At 33.6% G+C, this 15,846-nt stretch overlaps 1 protein-coding gene across 1 annotated transcript in view; it reads left to right on the top strand.

Annotated features, from left to right (window-relative positions):
* LOC148939592 (uncharacterized) overlaps window positions 1–15,846 on the top strand; it is a 72,773-nt gene that overhangs the window by 18,690 nt on the left and 38,237 nt on the right. The window contains exons 3-5 of the mRNA XM_089107134.1: window positions 3,371–3,526; window positions 8,493–8,630; window positions 12,727–12,849. Coding sequence (XP_088963260.1) covers window positions 3,371–3,526; window positions 8,493–8,630; window positions 12,727–12,849 — 417 coding nt within the window. The remainder of the gene's footprint in view (window positions 1–3,370; window positions 3,527–8,492; window positions 8,631–12,726; window positions 12,850–15,846) is intronic.

Genomic DNA, 15,846 nt, shown 5'->3' with positions numbered 1-15,846 from the left:
TGGTTCTACTACTTTTTGATTATGAGTCAATCACTTCGTCTATAATTTTAGTTACTGATTTGTGAACTAATGTGTTTGGTCTTATTAACTTGAAATTTTGTAAATAAACCCAAATCAGGAGAAAAGACACTTTACTAAGGAAAAATAGTCTTGGGGAGTTCCATGCAAAGGGATATGAAGGACATTATGCTCTTACTGGGTATGACTTTTTTTTTTTTTTTAAGTGCAAAAAAAGAACACTTTGGCTTTTAGATAAAAAATAGTAACTGAAAATTTTCTTTTTTATAATTATTGTATTCAATAACTATGGTTTTGTCTTTTACTCTTCTGGTAATGAATTATGTAAAATTTTGGTTTTAAAAAGATTTATATAAATATTTTATTGGTTCTTGTATGATAAACCCCCTACCACTCAAGTTGTTCATTCATTGACGCATTAGAACCGTTTTTTTTTGGTTTTTTTCTTTCAACTTAGCGTGAGACAAGACAAAGAGAAGTGACAGAATAGATGGAAAATGTATAATTTGCGCTATAAAATTGCACATTGGGGGGGGGGGCAAAGTAATTGGACAATGTGAAGTTAGAAAACAAGTCTTACTACATAATATGCAGAATAATTGTACCTAACACATTGGGTATGCAGATCCGCTATACTTTATTCCCCTCCTCCCTAATGTACAAATACATAGCCCAAATTTGTTTCTAAAGTATTATATTTTTATCTTACTTTGGTATATTTCATAAGGACTGAACGTCGGAGAAACAAATTAGAAGAATATTAGGTAGGGGCTATATCATACAAGTACCATTTTTGTTGACTATTAAGAAATTTTGTTTGGAATATCTTATTCTACTTCTTCCACTGTTATTTGTTAACTTCATGACTAGGCTTTGTGCCGCTTTTATCCTTTTGCTTGAAGGAGTTGAAAGATTGCTCTAATCCTTTGAAATAATCTTGAAATAATCCCCAATGGGTGGCTGGTATCTGGAGTGTCAAAACAGAGCAGTCTTTCGCGTGCTATTTTCTTGGTAATTCCCCCTTTAGGTAATTAAAACCTTTAGGTAATTAGTGTCTTTCACGTGCTATTTTCTTGCTAATTCCCCCTTTAGGTAATTAAAACCTTTAGGTAATTAGTGTCTTTCACGTGCTATTTTCTTGGTAATTCCCCCTTTAGGTAATTAAAACCTTTAGGTAATTAGTGTCTTTCACGTGCTATTTTCTTGGTAATTCCCCCTTTAGGTAATTAAAACCAGATGCGTGTCTATATATTTATCTTGTCACCTTATCAAACAAGGGCCCAAAGAGGTCTCCTTAGAAGAAAGTGAATAGATTTTCTTGAGGCAGTTGTTCATGCGATACGAAAGTTTACCCTTATGGAAGGTGGTCACATGGTCCTAGTTTGGATCCCATGGAGTGATGCCAAGGGATTGTGTGATCTGAGCATGGGTATATTTTTCAGTATAGGTTTACTATTTCGCCTCAAGAGGCTGTGAGTAGGTGTAATTTTTGGATCCATCAATGTCAAATAAAACAAAGATAGCTCAGAAAGTAGCGGTTGGTGTTTCATTGTAATACAATCTTCTCTATTGATCTTATTCTGGCTTATCTGGATAATGTTTCAAGTGAGTTTTGGGAGTGTCAGCATATGGTAACCAATGACGTACCATTATACAAAAGGTGGCTCAGTATAATCTGTAGGAATGGGTGGGGAGGCTGAAAAATATGAAAAAAAAATGGGTTACAGGCCACTGACTTTCCATTTGATCTAAGGTGGTGTAAGTGTTTTGGGCGTTTCAAGACGAATTTATATTCAGGAATTCGTTTTTGAACAAGTATTTAAGCATCTCCACAATTTTCCAGTAGCCTTTTAGCAGTCGATAAAAATAAGGGAAACTTGATAGAATAGATGAAGAAAATAGCTAGTGATACACTTGCAAACAGGGGATGTTCCTCTGTTTATCAAGATGGGGAACTGTTAACCTTCAGTTTTTAGGTTCATAACTATTCAGACCTTTTCGAAGACTATACTGCCTTTCCACGACTTACTGGGGCTACCTTTCGGTACGTCTATGAAGTATACCCGAGCTCTTATTATTCAAGCTATCAAGGAAAAACTTCGTAAAACCTATGGTAGGATCGCCAAAATAAAAGGGCAGTTTGATAAGAATTGCCTAGTTAGGCTCTACAATGCTCTGTTTGTGTCCCGTGTATTTTTTATTTCACCGGTTCGGAAGTTTCTTAGCAAGACTGAACACCTTTTAATCCGTAGATAGTTCTTCGTACATTGCAAGTTTTTTCTTGGCCATCCGTTATGGATCAGGAATACTTATATCAGTAAGAAATAGTTGCTGATATAACTGTGAAAATGGAAGAAATTTCGTTAAGATCCCAAAAGCGAAGAGAACGTGTTGTGGATTTTCCTCTGAATTGCATCCGTGTTTAAATTGTATTGGTATTCATCAGAGGTGTCTCGTTTGTTAATTTCCTGTATTGTAGTTTTGTTTGATTGATATGTAGACTCATTCTTCGATGTTTTTTACTTCTTATGTTGTATTTTTGTGTTTTTTTTCTTTTTTTCCTTTATACTCCTCTATCCGCATTTCTAATGTTTTGTAAAGAGGGTAAAAATAAACTATTATTATCATTATTAAATAACAGTTCAATAGGGAAAATTTTGACAGTGGAACAACAAAAGAATCTCTAGGTATTTCGGTCACTGTCAACGACAAGGATTTGTCCCTGTTGAACTGTTATCTGCATGACTATGGTGATTTCAATGATGTGTTTCTTATTTTGATTTGACGTCATGTTCCAGTGTTCCGCGTTCCTGGTTCTTTTTCAGTATTCTTGGGGAAAATATTGTAATTGCAGATTCTTGTCCAGTTGAATCTGGATAATGAATATCACTCTCGATTTAGTGTTAAATGAAAAAGCTTCTTTGAACTTTTTGTTAACTGGTTATTTTTTATTTCAGTTATAATGGGCTGTGATTTGCTTGGGGGGGGGCATTTTTTGGTCACTATTTTTCACAGAAGGTAAAATTCATGTCTAATCTTAATAGTATGGGGAAGGTGTTTCGTTTTTAGGCCATCTTTTTTTCTTTTTTTTTTTAGGAGGTATATTCTCGTTTTTATGCTGTCAACCTAATTTCATTTTACGAACCCATTACCAATTTGGGATTTTCTTCAGTTACTATGTTCCGTGGTTATTGTTGTTTTCTATGGGGGTGGGGGAGTGAAATTTGTATTTCTAGGCCAGTATTTTTAAGTTTAGCTGGTGAGGTATAGGTGTGTAAGTAGACTATGGTCTCAACCTTCGTTTTCTTCGGCAGAGTCTTTTCTGTTTTTAATAATTATCCTTTTCTTTTAGAATGTAACATCATGTCCCATGGACAGAAAGGTGTTTGAAAAAATATTTATTAGAGAAGGCAGAGGATCAGATAAAATAATCAAAACAATACCTGTTTCAAACACAATTCAAGAATTAAATGAATTGCTAGATCAGTTGGATGAAACTTCATGTGAGGTGAGTCCTTTTTTACATTTACCACCTGGCAAATTCAACTCACACTTCAAAACTTTGCAGTTTTAAACCCTATTTTGAATTTTTTTTTTCCAGAATTATTTGAAATTGTTTCTCGAATTGAAAAATGGGGCAATAAATCAATGGATTTTATAGTTTGAATGGCCGTTCACAATGATATCGTTAATCTTAAATGAACAAGTGCAAATTTTGGACCTTAAAGTACATCCTATGAGGCTTCCAACCCAGGCTTCCGTTTTTTGAAGGATTATTTTTTTTATTTAAATAAAAATACTAAAAAGGATAATTTTTAGAATCTAGGGGGGGGGGGAATTGTGCTCCCCCTACCTCCCAATCGATACTTCTTTTACAAGGTCGGAATTAAAAAGCTTTATTGAAGAGAAAATCAGAATATAACAGTTTTTAATGGTTTTTTCAACCCTCCCCCCAATTTCAAATGAAAGTGGCAAAATACGTGAATTATATAGAAATAATGGTACTTTTGTGAAATACCCCCTACTGTTCAAATTGTTCATTCATTTATGCATTGCAGAACCGTTTTTTTGTTAGGTCTTTTCAACTTAGCGTGAGACAAGACAAAGAGAAGTGACAGAACAAATGCAAAATGTATAATTTGGGCTATGTATTTGCATATTGGGGGGGGGGAGCAAAGTATTTGGACTGTGTGAAGTCAGAAAACAATTCTTACTACATACTATGTAGAATATTTGTACCTAACACATTAGACATGCAGATCCGCTATACTTTACCCCCCCCCCCCCCCCGTAATGTGCAAATATATAGCCCAAATTTGTTTCTAAAGTATTAATTTTTCATCTTACTTCGGTATATTTCATTAAGATTGAGCATCAGAGAAACATATTAGAAGAATATTAGATAGGGGTATATCATACAATTACCATAAGAATAATACAGTTTTTTCGTGGTTTTCACTCTCTTCCCTCCCAATTACAAATGAAAGTGGCAAAATAGGCGAATTATATAGAAATAATTAATGCGAATATCAAAGAGTGAAAACCAGGTATCCTATCTAGTAGTACATCTGGTCCAAATGTACACATGCTCCTCGAATTTAGTGATAATAGTAATCTTAGCACTTTATCATTAGTGAAAATAGTGATAAAGTTCATTATAAATGGGGCTTATGTTGGTTTCCCCAGTGTTTCTATTGAGGGTTACCCTTTGGTTAATGTGCTTTTTTATTTCAACTACCTCCCTGAAAACTTGCATGAGACCTTTAGACCTTTGAATTGCCATCCAGTATTGTATTTTTATTAAGTTAGCCTTCCACCGTTGCTTCGAGAGGGTCTCCCTATTTTAGTTGTTGTTTTTTTTTTAAGTTATCTTTGGAGTTTTATCGATTTTTTTTTCATTCTGCACTGAGGACGGTGAAGCGGAGGTCTTGAGTGGAATGTTTGCATTGTAATCTGCGTTGTTTTTTTTTTCACCAGCTGTTTCGTTTAAAACAGTTGATTTCGGTTTTGGTTGAAACTGGCTGTTTCGTCTAAAACAAAAAAGGATTTTCGTTAGAGAGAAGAAGGCATACTCAGCGATTTTTTGTAATTTTTAAAATAATAGACTTTGAGGTATAACCCATCATTTCAGGCACCTAAAAAAATACCAGTGAAATGTTAATACTATATTTGTCTCGGAAGTTTGAAATACTTTCAATACAAACTTAATTTCATTGAAGATTAGTAACTTGCCCAGGATTGCTTTGTTGATACAAAGAGTGTTTATTCACAAAGACAAAATACAACAACTCAAATTAGAAGTTTAATAGCAAATGTTGATGCTACCTTGTATTTCATTGATTTTCTATAAGTTTCAGTTTCAGTCGCCTATACCTATTATGAAAGCTAAAACTAACTAGTAGTTAGACCTTTTTGCTATGAGACTTGGGCTTTTCAATAGGCTACGGCTTTTTGGTAAGGTAATATTTGGGAATTAGATTTGGAATCAGCAAATGTTGATGCTGCCTTGTATTTCATTGATTTTCTATAAGTTTCAATTTCAGTCGCCTATACCTATTATGAAAGCTAAAACTAACTAGTACTTAGACCTTTTTGCTATGAGACTTGGGCTTTTCAATAGGCTACGGCTTTTTGGCAAGGTAATATTTTGGAATTAGATTGGGCTTTAAAAATAATTTTTTTCACGTTAGCGAAAATTCTAAACTTGAAAAGAGTAAGAAGGCTTTCCTGAGGTCGTGTCTGAGTCTGTATATGGGTCTTTGCAATTAAAAATTAAATATTGAAATTTTTGAATTTGTATATACGAATGTGGAATAGCAATGGAAGTACTGATTCAAAATTATGAAATTTTTTTGCAGTTTTTTTTTTACTAGTGAAAAAAGATTCAATTTTGGTATAATAAGAGCAAGATAGGCGTACAGATTGAGGGAAAGTTAGAACACTTAACATGGGCGTCCATAAGCTGAATTCCAGGGGGGGGGGACAAACCTGGTCTAATTGGCACTTTTAATGCTACATCATAGAAATCTCAGAACAAAAATATAAAACTAAAGCAGCATCGTTCATCCAGGGGGGGGGGTTTATTTTTTCGTTTTATTTTTCATCGTAAGACAGGAACGGTGGGACGAGTGGACATACCCCCTCCCCACCCAAATATGTAAGCAAATGTAAAACAATTGCTCTATTGAACACCGTTTGGACTGTAAACTCAATTTTACACGAATAATAATTTTTTTTTCGTTTTATTTTTCATGCTAAAACAGGAACGGCGGTTCCTGCTCCCCACCCAAATATGTAAGCAAATGTAAAAAAAATTGCTCTATTGAACACCGTTTGGACTGTAAACTCAAATTTAGACGAATAATTGAAAATTGCAAAAAAAAAACTTTTTTTCAAATGTAAGCAAATAAAGCCCCTTAAATAAGTTCGATATCTGAAGTCTATAATTCTATAATTCTCGATCCGCCGTTCCTGTCTTAGCATGAAAAATCAAACGAAATCTTAAATTAATGCCAAAGCCCCTTAAATAAGTTCGGTGTCTGAAGTCTATAATTCTTAGAAGGCTTATTTCGCATGCGTGAATGTACCAATGATTTAAATTTTGGTTAATCATAAAGCACATGGTATTCCTATTACGATTTTTTTATTTTATGTATTTTTTTTTTATTTTATTGCATATATAGCTCAGAATGGTCATTCAACTAGAATTCTACATAACACAATATATAATACAATATACATAATGAAATATATGGTTGTAATCACAAATAAAATGTATAAGATTCGCTTATTTATTCGTCTTGTATTCTAAAGTTAGCAATTTCTTTTAAAAAAAACAAAGACAATCAAAATGAAACCGGTTGATGAAATCGGTCAATGGTAAATTGAAATCTGAAAACCGGTCGATGAAAAGTTGTATCCATGGCAAGCTAAGGGTTTAGGTTCCCACATTTGGAAGAATTTTACAAAAATACAAGCGATCATGTTTTTATTTAATGGCTTGAGTTAGTTAAGTGAAAAGTTACACTACCATATATATATTTGATTTGGATTTACGAAAATGTTTTATTTAAAAAACGGACTTATGAGAAAAAAATATTTTGATACATAAAAATTACGAAGTTCAACTAGTTTTCTACTTCTGACTCGTCATTCTCGCATGATTCGTCATATAAAGCCAAGGATTTGTCTTCTGGTAAGATAAAACAATAGTGCAATAGAATATAAAATCTTTGTGGGAAAACCCAAAGTAAACCCAAAGTGTGGGAAAACCCAAGTAAAATTGATTTTTTCGAGGCAGAGCCCTTAATTTCAGCTGATTATCTGAACAAAGTCCTCCTTTCTATAGCACAGACAAGGCCGTACCCAGCGGGGGGGATTAGGGGGGTTTGAGCCCCCTCTGAAATGTTTGTCTGACTTGTAAAAATGGATACAAACAAATTCTGTTAGCGTTTTTTGAGGTTTTTTTGTGTAAAACCCCCTCCAAAAAAAATCCTGCGTACGGCCTTGAGCACAGGCCCTTCCTGTATAGCACAGAGCCTTCCTGCATGACACAAGCCTCCCTTCCCTCGCTCTAGACGCCCTTTGTTATTTAACGTACCTCAACTTCCCCTTATCTTCCTTTTAGACATGGAGACAAAAAATAAGAAACAACCTCTTGCACGTCAGTTGCTAACTTGTCCATTCTGTAGGCCTTCACGGATAATATTTCAAAACCTTTGTCCTTAATTTTACTGAAATTACCTCTACTGTTTAGTCCTCAAATTGTGGAAATTAGGTGTTATCACTCCCACAAAAAAGAAAGTTACCGAGCTAATTTTAATTATGTCAAAATCTCAAAGGTTACAAAAATCCCATGCAAAATTGCAGTGTTTCTACTCTTCTTATTGAGGGAGGCAATTAAAGCCATTATGGACTCGGTGGCTTTTTGCTATGAGTTTTAAGCAATGCCGTTCCAGGGGAGCTGCTGGTTTTCAACCCCCTCCCCTAGATTTATGTCCGACTCGTAAAAAGTAACAAAATGTATATAAACAACTTTTTGATGCACTTGGTAAAGTTTTTTGCCCCCCCCCCCTCCCTCCGAACAATAGTATTGAATATGCCCTTGGTTGTAAGTAGTAGGAGTAAAACCTTAGGGCAGCTAAATAAACTATATGGACGGTATGGACGGGAACATATTTCTGCAAAAACAATATTTTTTGTTTTAAATGAGCGGTAGACCACATCATGGTGGTTGTAGCCTTCTTTTTGGTGGATGTAGTAGAAGGTATTCGATTGCATGATTTCTTTAATTTTCTCCTTATCTATAGAACTAGGAAAAGAACGTCGCACTCTACACTAAATAGATTATTTTGCGTTGCGTGCAATGAAACCTTTTCAAGTCTCCACTCTTGTGATATTACTCTGTTTTCTGGCAAAAAAAAAAAAAAAAAATCCAAAAAATTTGAACCGTTTAAAAATAAATTCATTTTTAGATATGTGGCAGACCAGATCGTGAGGATCGTATGCTTCTTTGCGATGGCTGCGATAGAGGCTATCATATGGACTGCATGAATCCGCCCCTGGAGACTGTCCCTATAGAAAATTGGTTTTGTCCTGCTTGTGACCCTGATGTAAGTACCAAGGTTCTTTCAAGGGACAATTTGGATTGCTAAGTTTTTTAAATAGTGCACAATAATTCTTTGAAACTATTACGGAAAAAGAGGTTCTTTTTTAAAGTAAAAGCGAATATCTTCATTAAAGCTTCAAATAAAGAGAAATTATTCTATGTATCGTGTATATAATTTATTTTTACGCTTGTTCTGAATAGCATATTCAGGGTAATATTAAATAGAAGAAAATACGCCGTCCCACTCAACTCCTTGCCCTTTACCCTAAAGTTTAGGTTTTGAATGGCAGCGTTGGATGTAAAATAACCCCTGAAAAGGTGTTTCCTCATTTAAACTTTTTAAAGGAAGGGGATTGGAATTGCGAAAATATAATTAAGATTATGCTGTCTGCATTCTAAAAGGAAGGGAGGTCGTTGGACAAATAATTCTTGAGGGTGCCCTTTTTCCCTTCCGCCTTTGTGAGGGTAAACAAATGAGAGTGTGATCCTTTATTTCACGTTAAACATGTTTTTGCAATAAGAGGGGAACTATCACCCCTTCAATATTCATTTTGTATGCCTGGACTAAATTTATTCTTCCAAACGAAGAGATTTTAGGAGGTAAGTCATCAGTACATATTCGTCTGAATAACCTCTTACCATTAGTCTGAAAAAAAATACTTTTTGAGGCTTCAAGCAATATGTCCGAGACAAAAAGGTCTACTTAGCTCCTTCCTGTCTTCCAGTAGCTGATGGGCAATTATGGAACATTGCATAATCTTCTAAAAATCTGTTTATTGCCTTTTGATACTTTGAGGCTTAATTGCCATAGAAAAAAAAATAAGTACCCGTGACCTTCCTTCTCGGGAAATTGAATTGAATTAAACTTTAATCAAAAAAATTATTAATTAATCATTATTATTTAAAAAAAAGACAATATGATCATTTAACCCGTCCAAGAAGAAACAAAGCTTCGAGGACGAACAACTACAACAATCAATATCCATAAATTCAACTAAATTACTCATATGTATATATACATATATATAATAACAAGTAAAATGAATATCAAAAACCTATCACATCCATAATCCATGGATGTCCATGAAACCCATAACAAATTACGGTTCTTCATCCTCCACTCCGATTAAATACTTCTTTAATCTTTTTTTTAAATTGCTGTGGATGTTCAGCCTTCTTAATACTCGCCGGAAGCACATTCCAAACACTCGGTCCCAAATGGCAAATCGTAGTTACGATTACGATTTACATCGTGAATCTCATTTTGTATTTTTCTTCTCAGGAAAATCCGAAATTCTGTTTTTTTATTGGCGTGGACTGATTTGAAGTCCTTAGATAAGATCTGTAACTCTCCTAATCCCGAATATTTTTCCCCTTTCGAAGACCATGAAATTTTTTGTTTTTAATTAATTTTTTTTTTATTAGGTTTTTGTAATTTTTATGCAATTTTTTTTTATTAATAATTTTTAAACACAGTAAATTTTACATATTTGGAATTATCGTAACAAGGGTGTTCTGTTTGTGAATACAAAGTTATGGAAATTATTTTTCTAGATTTTTAGTTACTATTGGAACGGTTTTCAATTTACTTAGTTTGTTACCACGATAAAAATGGTTAAAGCTCGTTTCACGGATTTTATGTCATTTTCTTGCTAAAAAAAAGAGTCATATCTATTCCATATGGTGTAAAATTTACCGTCCTGAGAAAGTTTTAATTTTTTACAATTTACATAATTACACTATTTCTCAATTTCTTATGTTAGTAATTTGAACCAAAAAGTGTTTTTTTTTTCCTTTTATGATATATTTAATGATTATGGATTTAGTAACCTTGTGTAAATACAAAAAAAAACTGAAAGATACGCAGATATGCCATTTACGCTAAGTGTGGTAACGTAGTGTTTCGGGATTCTTTCCAATACCACATATTCTGCCATGATTTTCGATGTGGCAAGTATATATTCTTTATATTTTTTATATATAATTATATATGTATTTTTTGTCTGTATTTTACAAATCTATACTTTATTTTTTATTCCTGTTGCACTCGTGTCAAGACCCTAAGATTCGTCTCTATCTGTTTTATATTTTCTTTGATTTCGTTAGGGGATTCTTGCTACTGAGGGGGGGGGGTTGAACAATATCGAAACTAAGGGAAAGGTATATAATTACACTACTTCTCAAATTTCTCATGTTAGAATTTGCCTTTAGATGCATTTGTTTTCTTTTCTTACATATTTAATGTAAATTCACAATGTACATATTTAATAAAAATGTACATAATGTACATATTTAATAAAAATTGATACGCATATACGCCTTTTATTCCAAGTGTGGCGATGCAGCGATTCGCGATTATTTCCAATGCTGCATATTTTGCCATGATTTTTCGTGTGGCTATTATCTACTAGGCAACTTATTTACTTTACTTCGGCGGGACAAGGTCAAAGAACTCTGTCAAAGCAGGAACTTTGTCGGGTGATATAGAACTGTCCAGTCCGGAACCAATAGATATTGGAATTACTTCCGACGGTCATTTTGAACTGTCGGCTGCAGCTTCTGCAGTAATCTTCAGCCAGTCCCAGACTATGCCTCTGGAAGCCTCCCCATGGTTCAAGGTCCGCTTGAAATTTTTGCCAAAGATTTTTTTTTTTTTTTTGATAATCCAGGCAACTGTTTTGCGCGATCCAATACCCAGAAAAATGCATAACAAGTTGAAATTGAGTTTAATTTTAATTTGTATATGCTCAAATTTTAGCTCATTGTGTAGGTTTTTTTACGTCCTCACATTCTATGAAATTAAATAAATTCTTTTTTGTTCTTTTTACCTTTTTTGTTATACAATAGTAGAGGCTACTATGCAGAACATAGGCTAAAAAAATTATATTAAATTAGGCTAAAAAAATAAAAAAAAATAGGCTAAAAAGATAGGCTAAAGATAGTTTTAAAAAATTCTGTATTCAATTCAGGGGACAAAATCGAAAAAAAACTATAGTAACGGCGTAAAAGTGGAGACAATGCCACGTTATGTTTTAACAATTTTAAACAAGTTGATAGAAGAAAGTAAATGAACACCAATCGCTTGACCATTAACATGAGTGCCGGTGAGTTTGAAACTACTTGTGGCAGCGTTGCCCAGTATAGCCACAAAAATGTGAAACAAACATTTTACGTGAACTTGAATTTTAACTGAACGCAAGGCCGTATCCAAGGTTAGGGGTTATGGGATTTGATCCCCCCCCCCCCCTCCCCCGCCCCGAATGTTTCTCCGGCTTGTCCGTGCGTTGTTTAAAGTTTTTCTTACCCCCCCCCCTCCATCCCCGGAAAAATTCTGGATACGTTCTTGACTGAACGTTGTAAATTTGTTGTAATACATAGTTAAGTGTTATGATAGGCAGATTCCTTGTTGATTGATCTCTTCCACAGAATCAAAGGGAATTTGGTAGAGGGTAGTATACAGAACCTTATGCTAGAACAAATAGCTAGTATGCAGAACAAAAATAATGTAGATTCTAGTTATAAAAATGTACTCAAAAATGGATATTATGCGATTTTGGCAGTGATTCTTTTTATCTTTAGTCGAATCTAAAATCAAAGTAAAAAAAAAAATAATAAATATGGATAATTTTTGTTTCAATACTTTCAACTAGCTTTATGGCTCTGTTAGAAAAAAGATAGGTGGTGTTGGTTTTTTTCTCTTGAGCAAATTTCCGTTTTATCTCTTGTATGAATTTCCTATACTCTTCGCAGTGGATTTTATAATTTTCATTTAAATCCCTAAGACAAAAACAATATATATATATATATATATATATATATATATATATATATATATATATATATATATATATATATATATATGTAAATTTTCATAATGCCCTGCTCAATTTTCGTTTGCTATTGAAAATAGTGTAGACGAAGAAATCACTTGAGCTTCTTGGTAGAATTTCCTTTTAGTGCGAAAACTAAAAACGTTGAATAGAAATGCGCGACAAATAAAACTGTTTTTACGTTTTTATTGATTATGCCAGCCATAACTACATTCAAAATGGAGAGGGGAGGGCTATAGACACAATTCCCTATAATTTATTTTAATTTAGGGAATTCTACCCCTTTCCCCGAGAGGTGATGTTTCACCGCGCCTTATTCCAAGGACAAGAGAAACGGAGCGAGTTGTTGGCCGCATACAACGACGACGTGTGGAACGTCCAAGCACATCTGCGGTAAGTGCATCTCTAATTTCATATAATTAATAATAGAATAATTTCATGTAATAAAGACGGCTAGGGCAAGTTCTGCGGATGAAGGATGACAGATTGCCTAAGATTGGCCTTTTCGGCCAACCGTCTAGGGTTAAGCGAAAAGCAGGTCGTCCCCGGTTGGGGTAGGAGAATGTTGTAAGGAAAGATTTAAGGGAAGTCGGAACTTCCTTAAAGGGTGTACAGAGAGAGCCTTTGAAAAGATTTGGATAGAGGAGGAGCGTGCGCAGCTATGTTAGCCTCAGGAGAAGAATATTAAAATTAGGAATTTGAAGGAATTTAAAAAGCTGATGAAGAATGAATTGTTTACTAAGTATGATTTTAATGATTAATTTAATAGGGTACATATTTGATAGAAAAAATGGCATGAAATCATTAAAATTAGTATTTAATTTCGATTGATGTGTGTTAAGGAAGGAGTTGATTAATAGTAGCAGTTAATAGTTATTAGTAGCAGGGTACATGATTTTGTAGTTATGTTTTGGTTTTAAAACCCCTTCCGAGCCTTTTTTTTTTTTTAGTTTGATTATTACGCCGTCATATCGTACTGTGGCCTTGGAGTGGATGTGTTTATGTTAAATTTTTTGATTTGTTAAATTACTTATTAATTGATTTATTAATTTGATAAAGTTGAATTTACTACTATCAGATCTATCCGTACAAAACAAGCTTATCTCTCTGGCGGTTATTTGTATATTTAGTATCTTCTGTATTTATGATTGAAAAATAATTGAACCTTAAAAAATCCGTTGATCGAGTCAGTTGTGTAACATTACAAAGGGCTTTTCTTATTGACTAATCTAAACTGACGTAGAGAATAGTTTCCCTTTTCAGTGATTTTCGGCACATTTTCCGATACAAAATACAATGTTTTTGAATTTCAAAGGTGTAATTTGGTAGATAAAGCTGAATCTCATCTACTCAACGAAGGCAAAATCTGCTTTGCGTGGAATAATTAAAACTGTAGGTCGGCAGCAAAATATCTAACCAAAAAATTATACAAGACGTATAAACTTTAATGCAACATTTTGGTAATATGTTTCTTTGCTATTGAAATCAAAACGGAGTAATGCCTTTTTACTTCTTTTTTCTCGAACTTTTTTTTTTGTCAAACTTTTACCTTTTAAAAATGCAAACCTTTTTTTTTCCTCTTTTTTCGATTTTTTTATTTTCATTTTTGAAATTTTACCCTCTTTTACCATTTAAAAAGTAAACTCTTCTTGTTTTTTTTTTTTTTTTTTTTAATTTTTATTTTTATTTTCAAACTTTTACTCTTCTTTACCCTTTATTTTCGAACTAAAACCCTTTAAAAACTAAATCCTTTCTTCGTCTTTTTTCAAAATTTATTATTTTTATTTTCGAATTTCTGCTTTTTTTTTATCCTGTAAGAAAGTAAATGCTGTTTTCCGCTTTTTCGAACTTTTTATTTTTATTTCTGTTTTCGAACTTTCACTCTTTAAAAAAGGAAATGCTTTTTCGCTCTTTTTTTGAATGTACAGATTTTACTGCGATTCAATATTTACCTGTGAAGTCATCTCTGGTGTGAATTTCTTATACTCTTGGCAGTGGATTTTATAATTTTTATTTAAATCCCTAAGACAGAAAAAAAAATATATATTTAAATTTTCATAATGCCCTGCTCAATTTTTGTTTGCTATTGAAAATTGTATAGGCGAAGAAAGCACTAGAACTTCTTGGTAGAATTTCCTTTTATTTCTATGAGAATTTCTATATTTCTATTAGAACTTATTTTACTTATTCCTTTTATTTCTATTCTGTTTTAAAGCTAGTTTTCATGCAGACTATAATCTCAAAAGCTACATGCTGCACCAAGTGTCGAATCTTTTTCTGCTTGCACATCACCTCTCAAAAAGTTCAACATCACAAAACATCTCTAACTAGGATTTTTATTCCAAAGAATGAGGTCTCTTACCCACTAGAGTCTTATCTGTCCGTAGTTAGAGTGGCTCAGAACCACCCTGCCCTTTCTCATACTATCTAGGATGATCATAGGCTTGATATTTGTCTCGTTAGTCCACATTGAGAGTTGCAACCAAAAACCTTTTTTATATCCAAAAAGTCTAACATCACAGCAGATCTGAAACTAGGAGCTTTATTCGAAGGGAATGAGGTCTTTTGCCCATTAGAGCCTGTTGTCCGTTCATAGTTAGAGTAGCTGAGAACCACTCTAACCTTTCTTATGCTATTTAGGATATTCATGGGCTTGATATTAGTCTCGTTAGTCCACGTGGAAAGCTGCAACCAAAATCCTTTTTTCTACCATCTAACGGGATGATCGACCCGACCATCATATTGAACCCAATTGAGGAAATAACTAATATGGGCAACTTATTTATTTCATATCAAAGTAGAAAAATGTGTTTCTTTTGCCAGAAAATGGAATTTACGATTAATAAAAGCTTTCTTTAACGAGGGGGGCACAAAAAAATATCCTTTTTTTTTATTTAGGATGTGTATCCAATATAAAATACCTATTTTTTTTGGAAAGTAAAATTTTCTGGAAGACTTCAAAGAATTTTGTTTTTAATCACACGTACCAGCTTTTAGTCGTTACACACATCCCCTTGTCGTTAGGTACTTTACGAACATATATGAATATTATAAGCAAATCATATAATTTTGTGGAAGGGCCAGAGCTAGAGCAGTTTTATCACTTTTTGTATAAAACTATTGTCAATTTCCAAAAGAAAATTGTGTTGAAAGTACCTTCCAGGCAATTTTTTGGAGATCGTTTGAAACAGCCATTTTTTTTTTGTCTGACTCGTTGGAGAGGCTTTACCCCCCTCCGGGAGAGAATTTCACAGCTGTGGTCCTGCAAAACGTGGAAACAAAGATCCTTGTTGAGTACTCCGAGCCTCAGACACTATCCCCAAAGAATTCTTAGTGTCACTACAATGATAAAAAGCAAGGTAGGACCTAAAAAATTTCCCAAAGCACTCC

Source organism: Artemia sp. Qi Xiang Cuo, chromosome 21 (genome assembly GCF_049724085.1).
Source record: "Artemia sp. Qi Xiang Cuo chromosome 21, ASM4972408v1, whole genome shotgun sequence".
NCBI lineage: Eukaryota > Metazoa > Arthropoda > Branchiopoda > Anostraca > Artemiidae > Artemia > Artemia sp. Qi Xiang Cuo.
The sequence above is the reverse complement of the archived record's forward strand: the minus strand, read 5'-3'. Positions and strand labels throughout refer to the sequence as shown.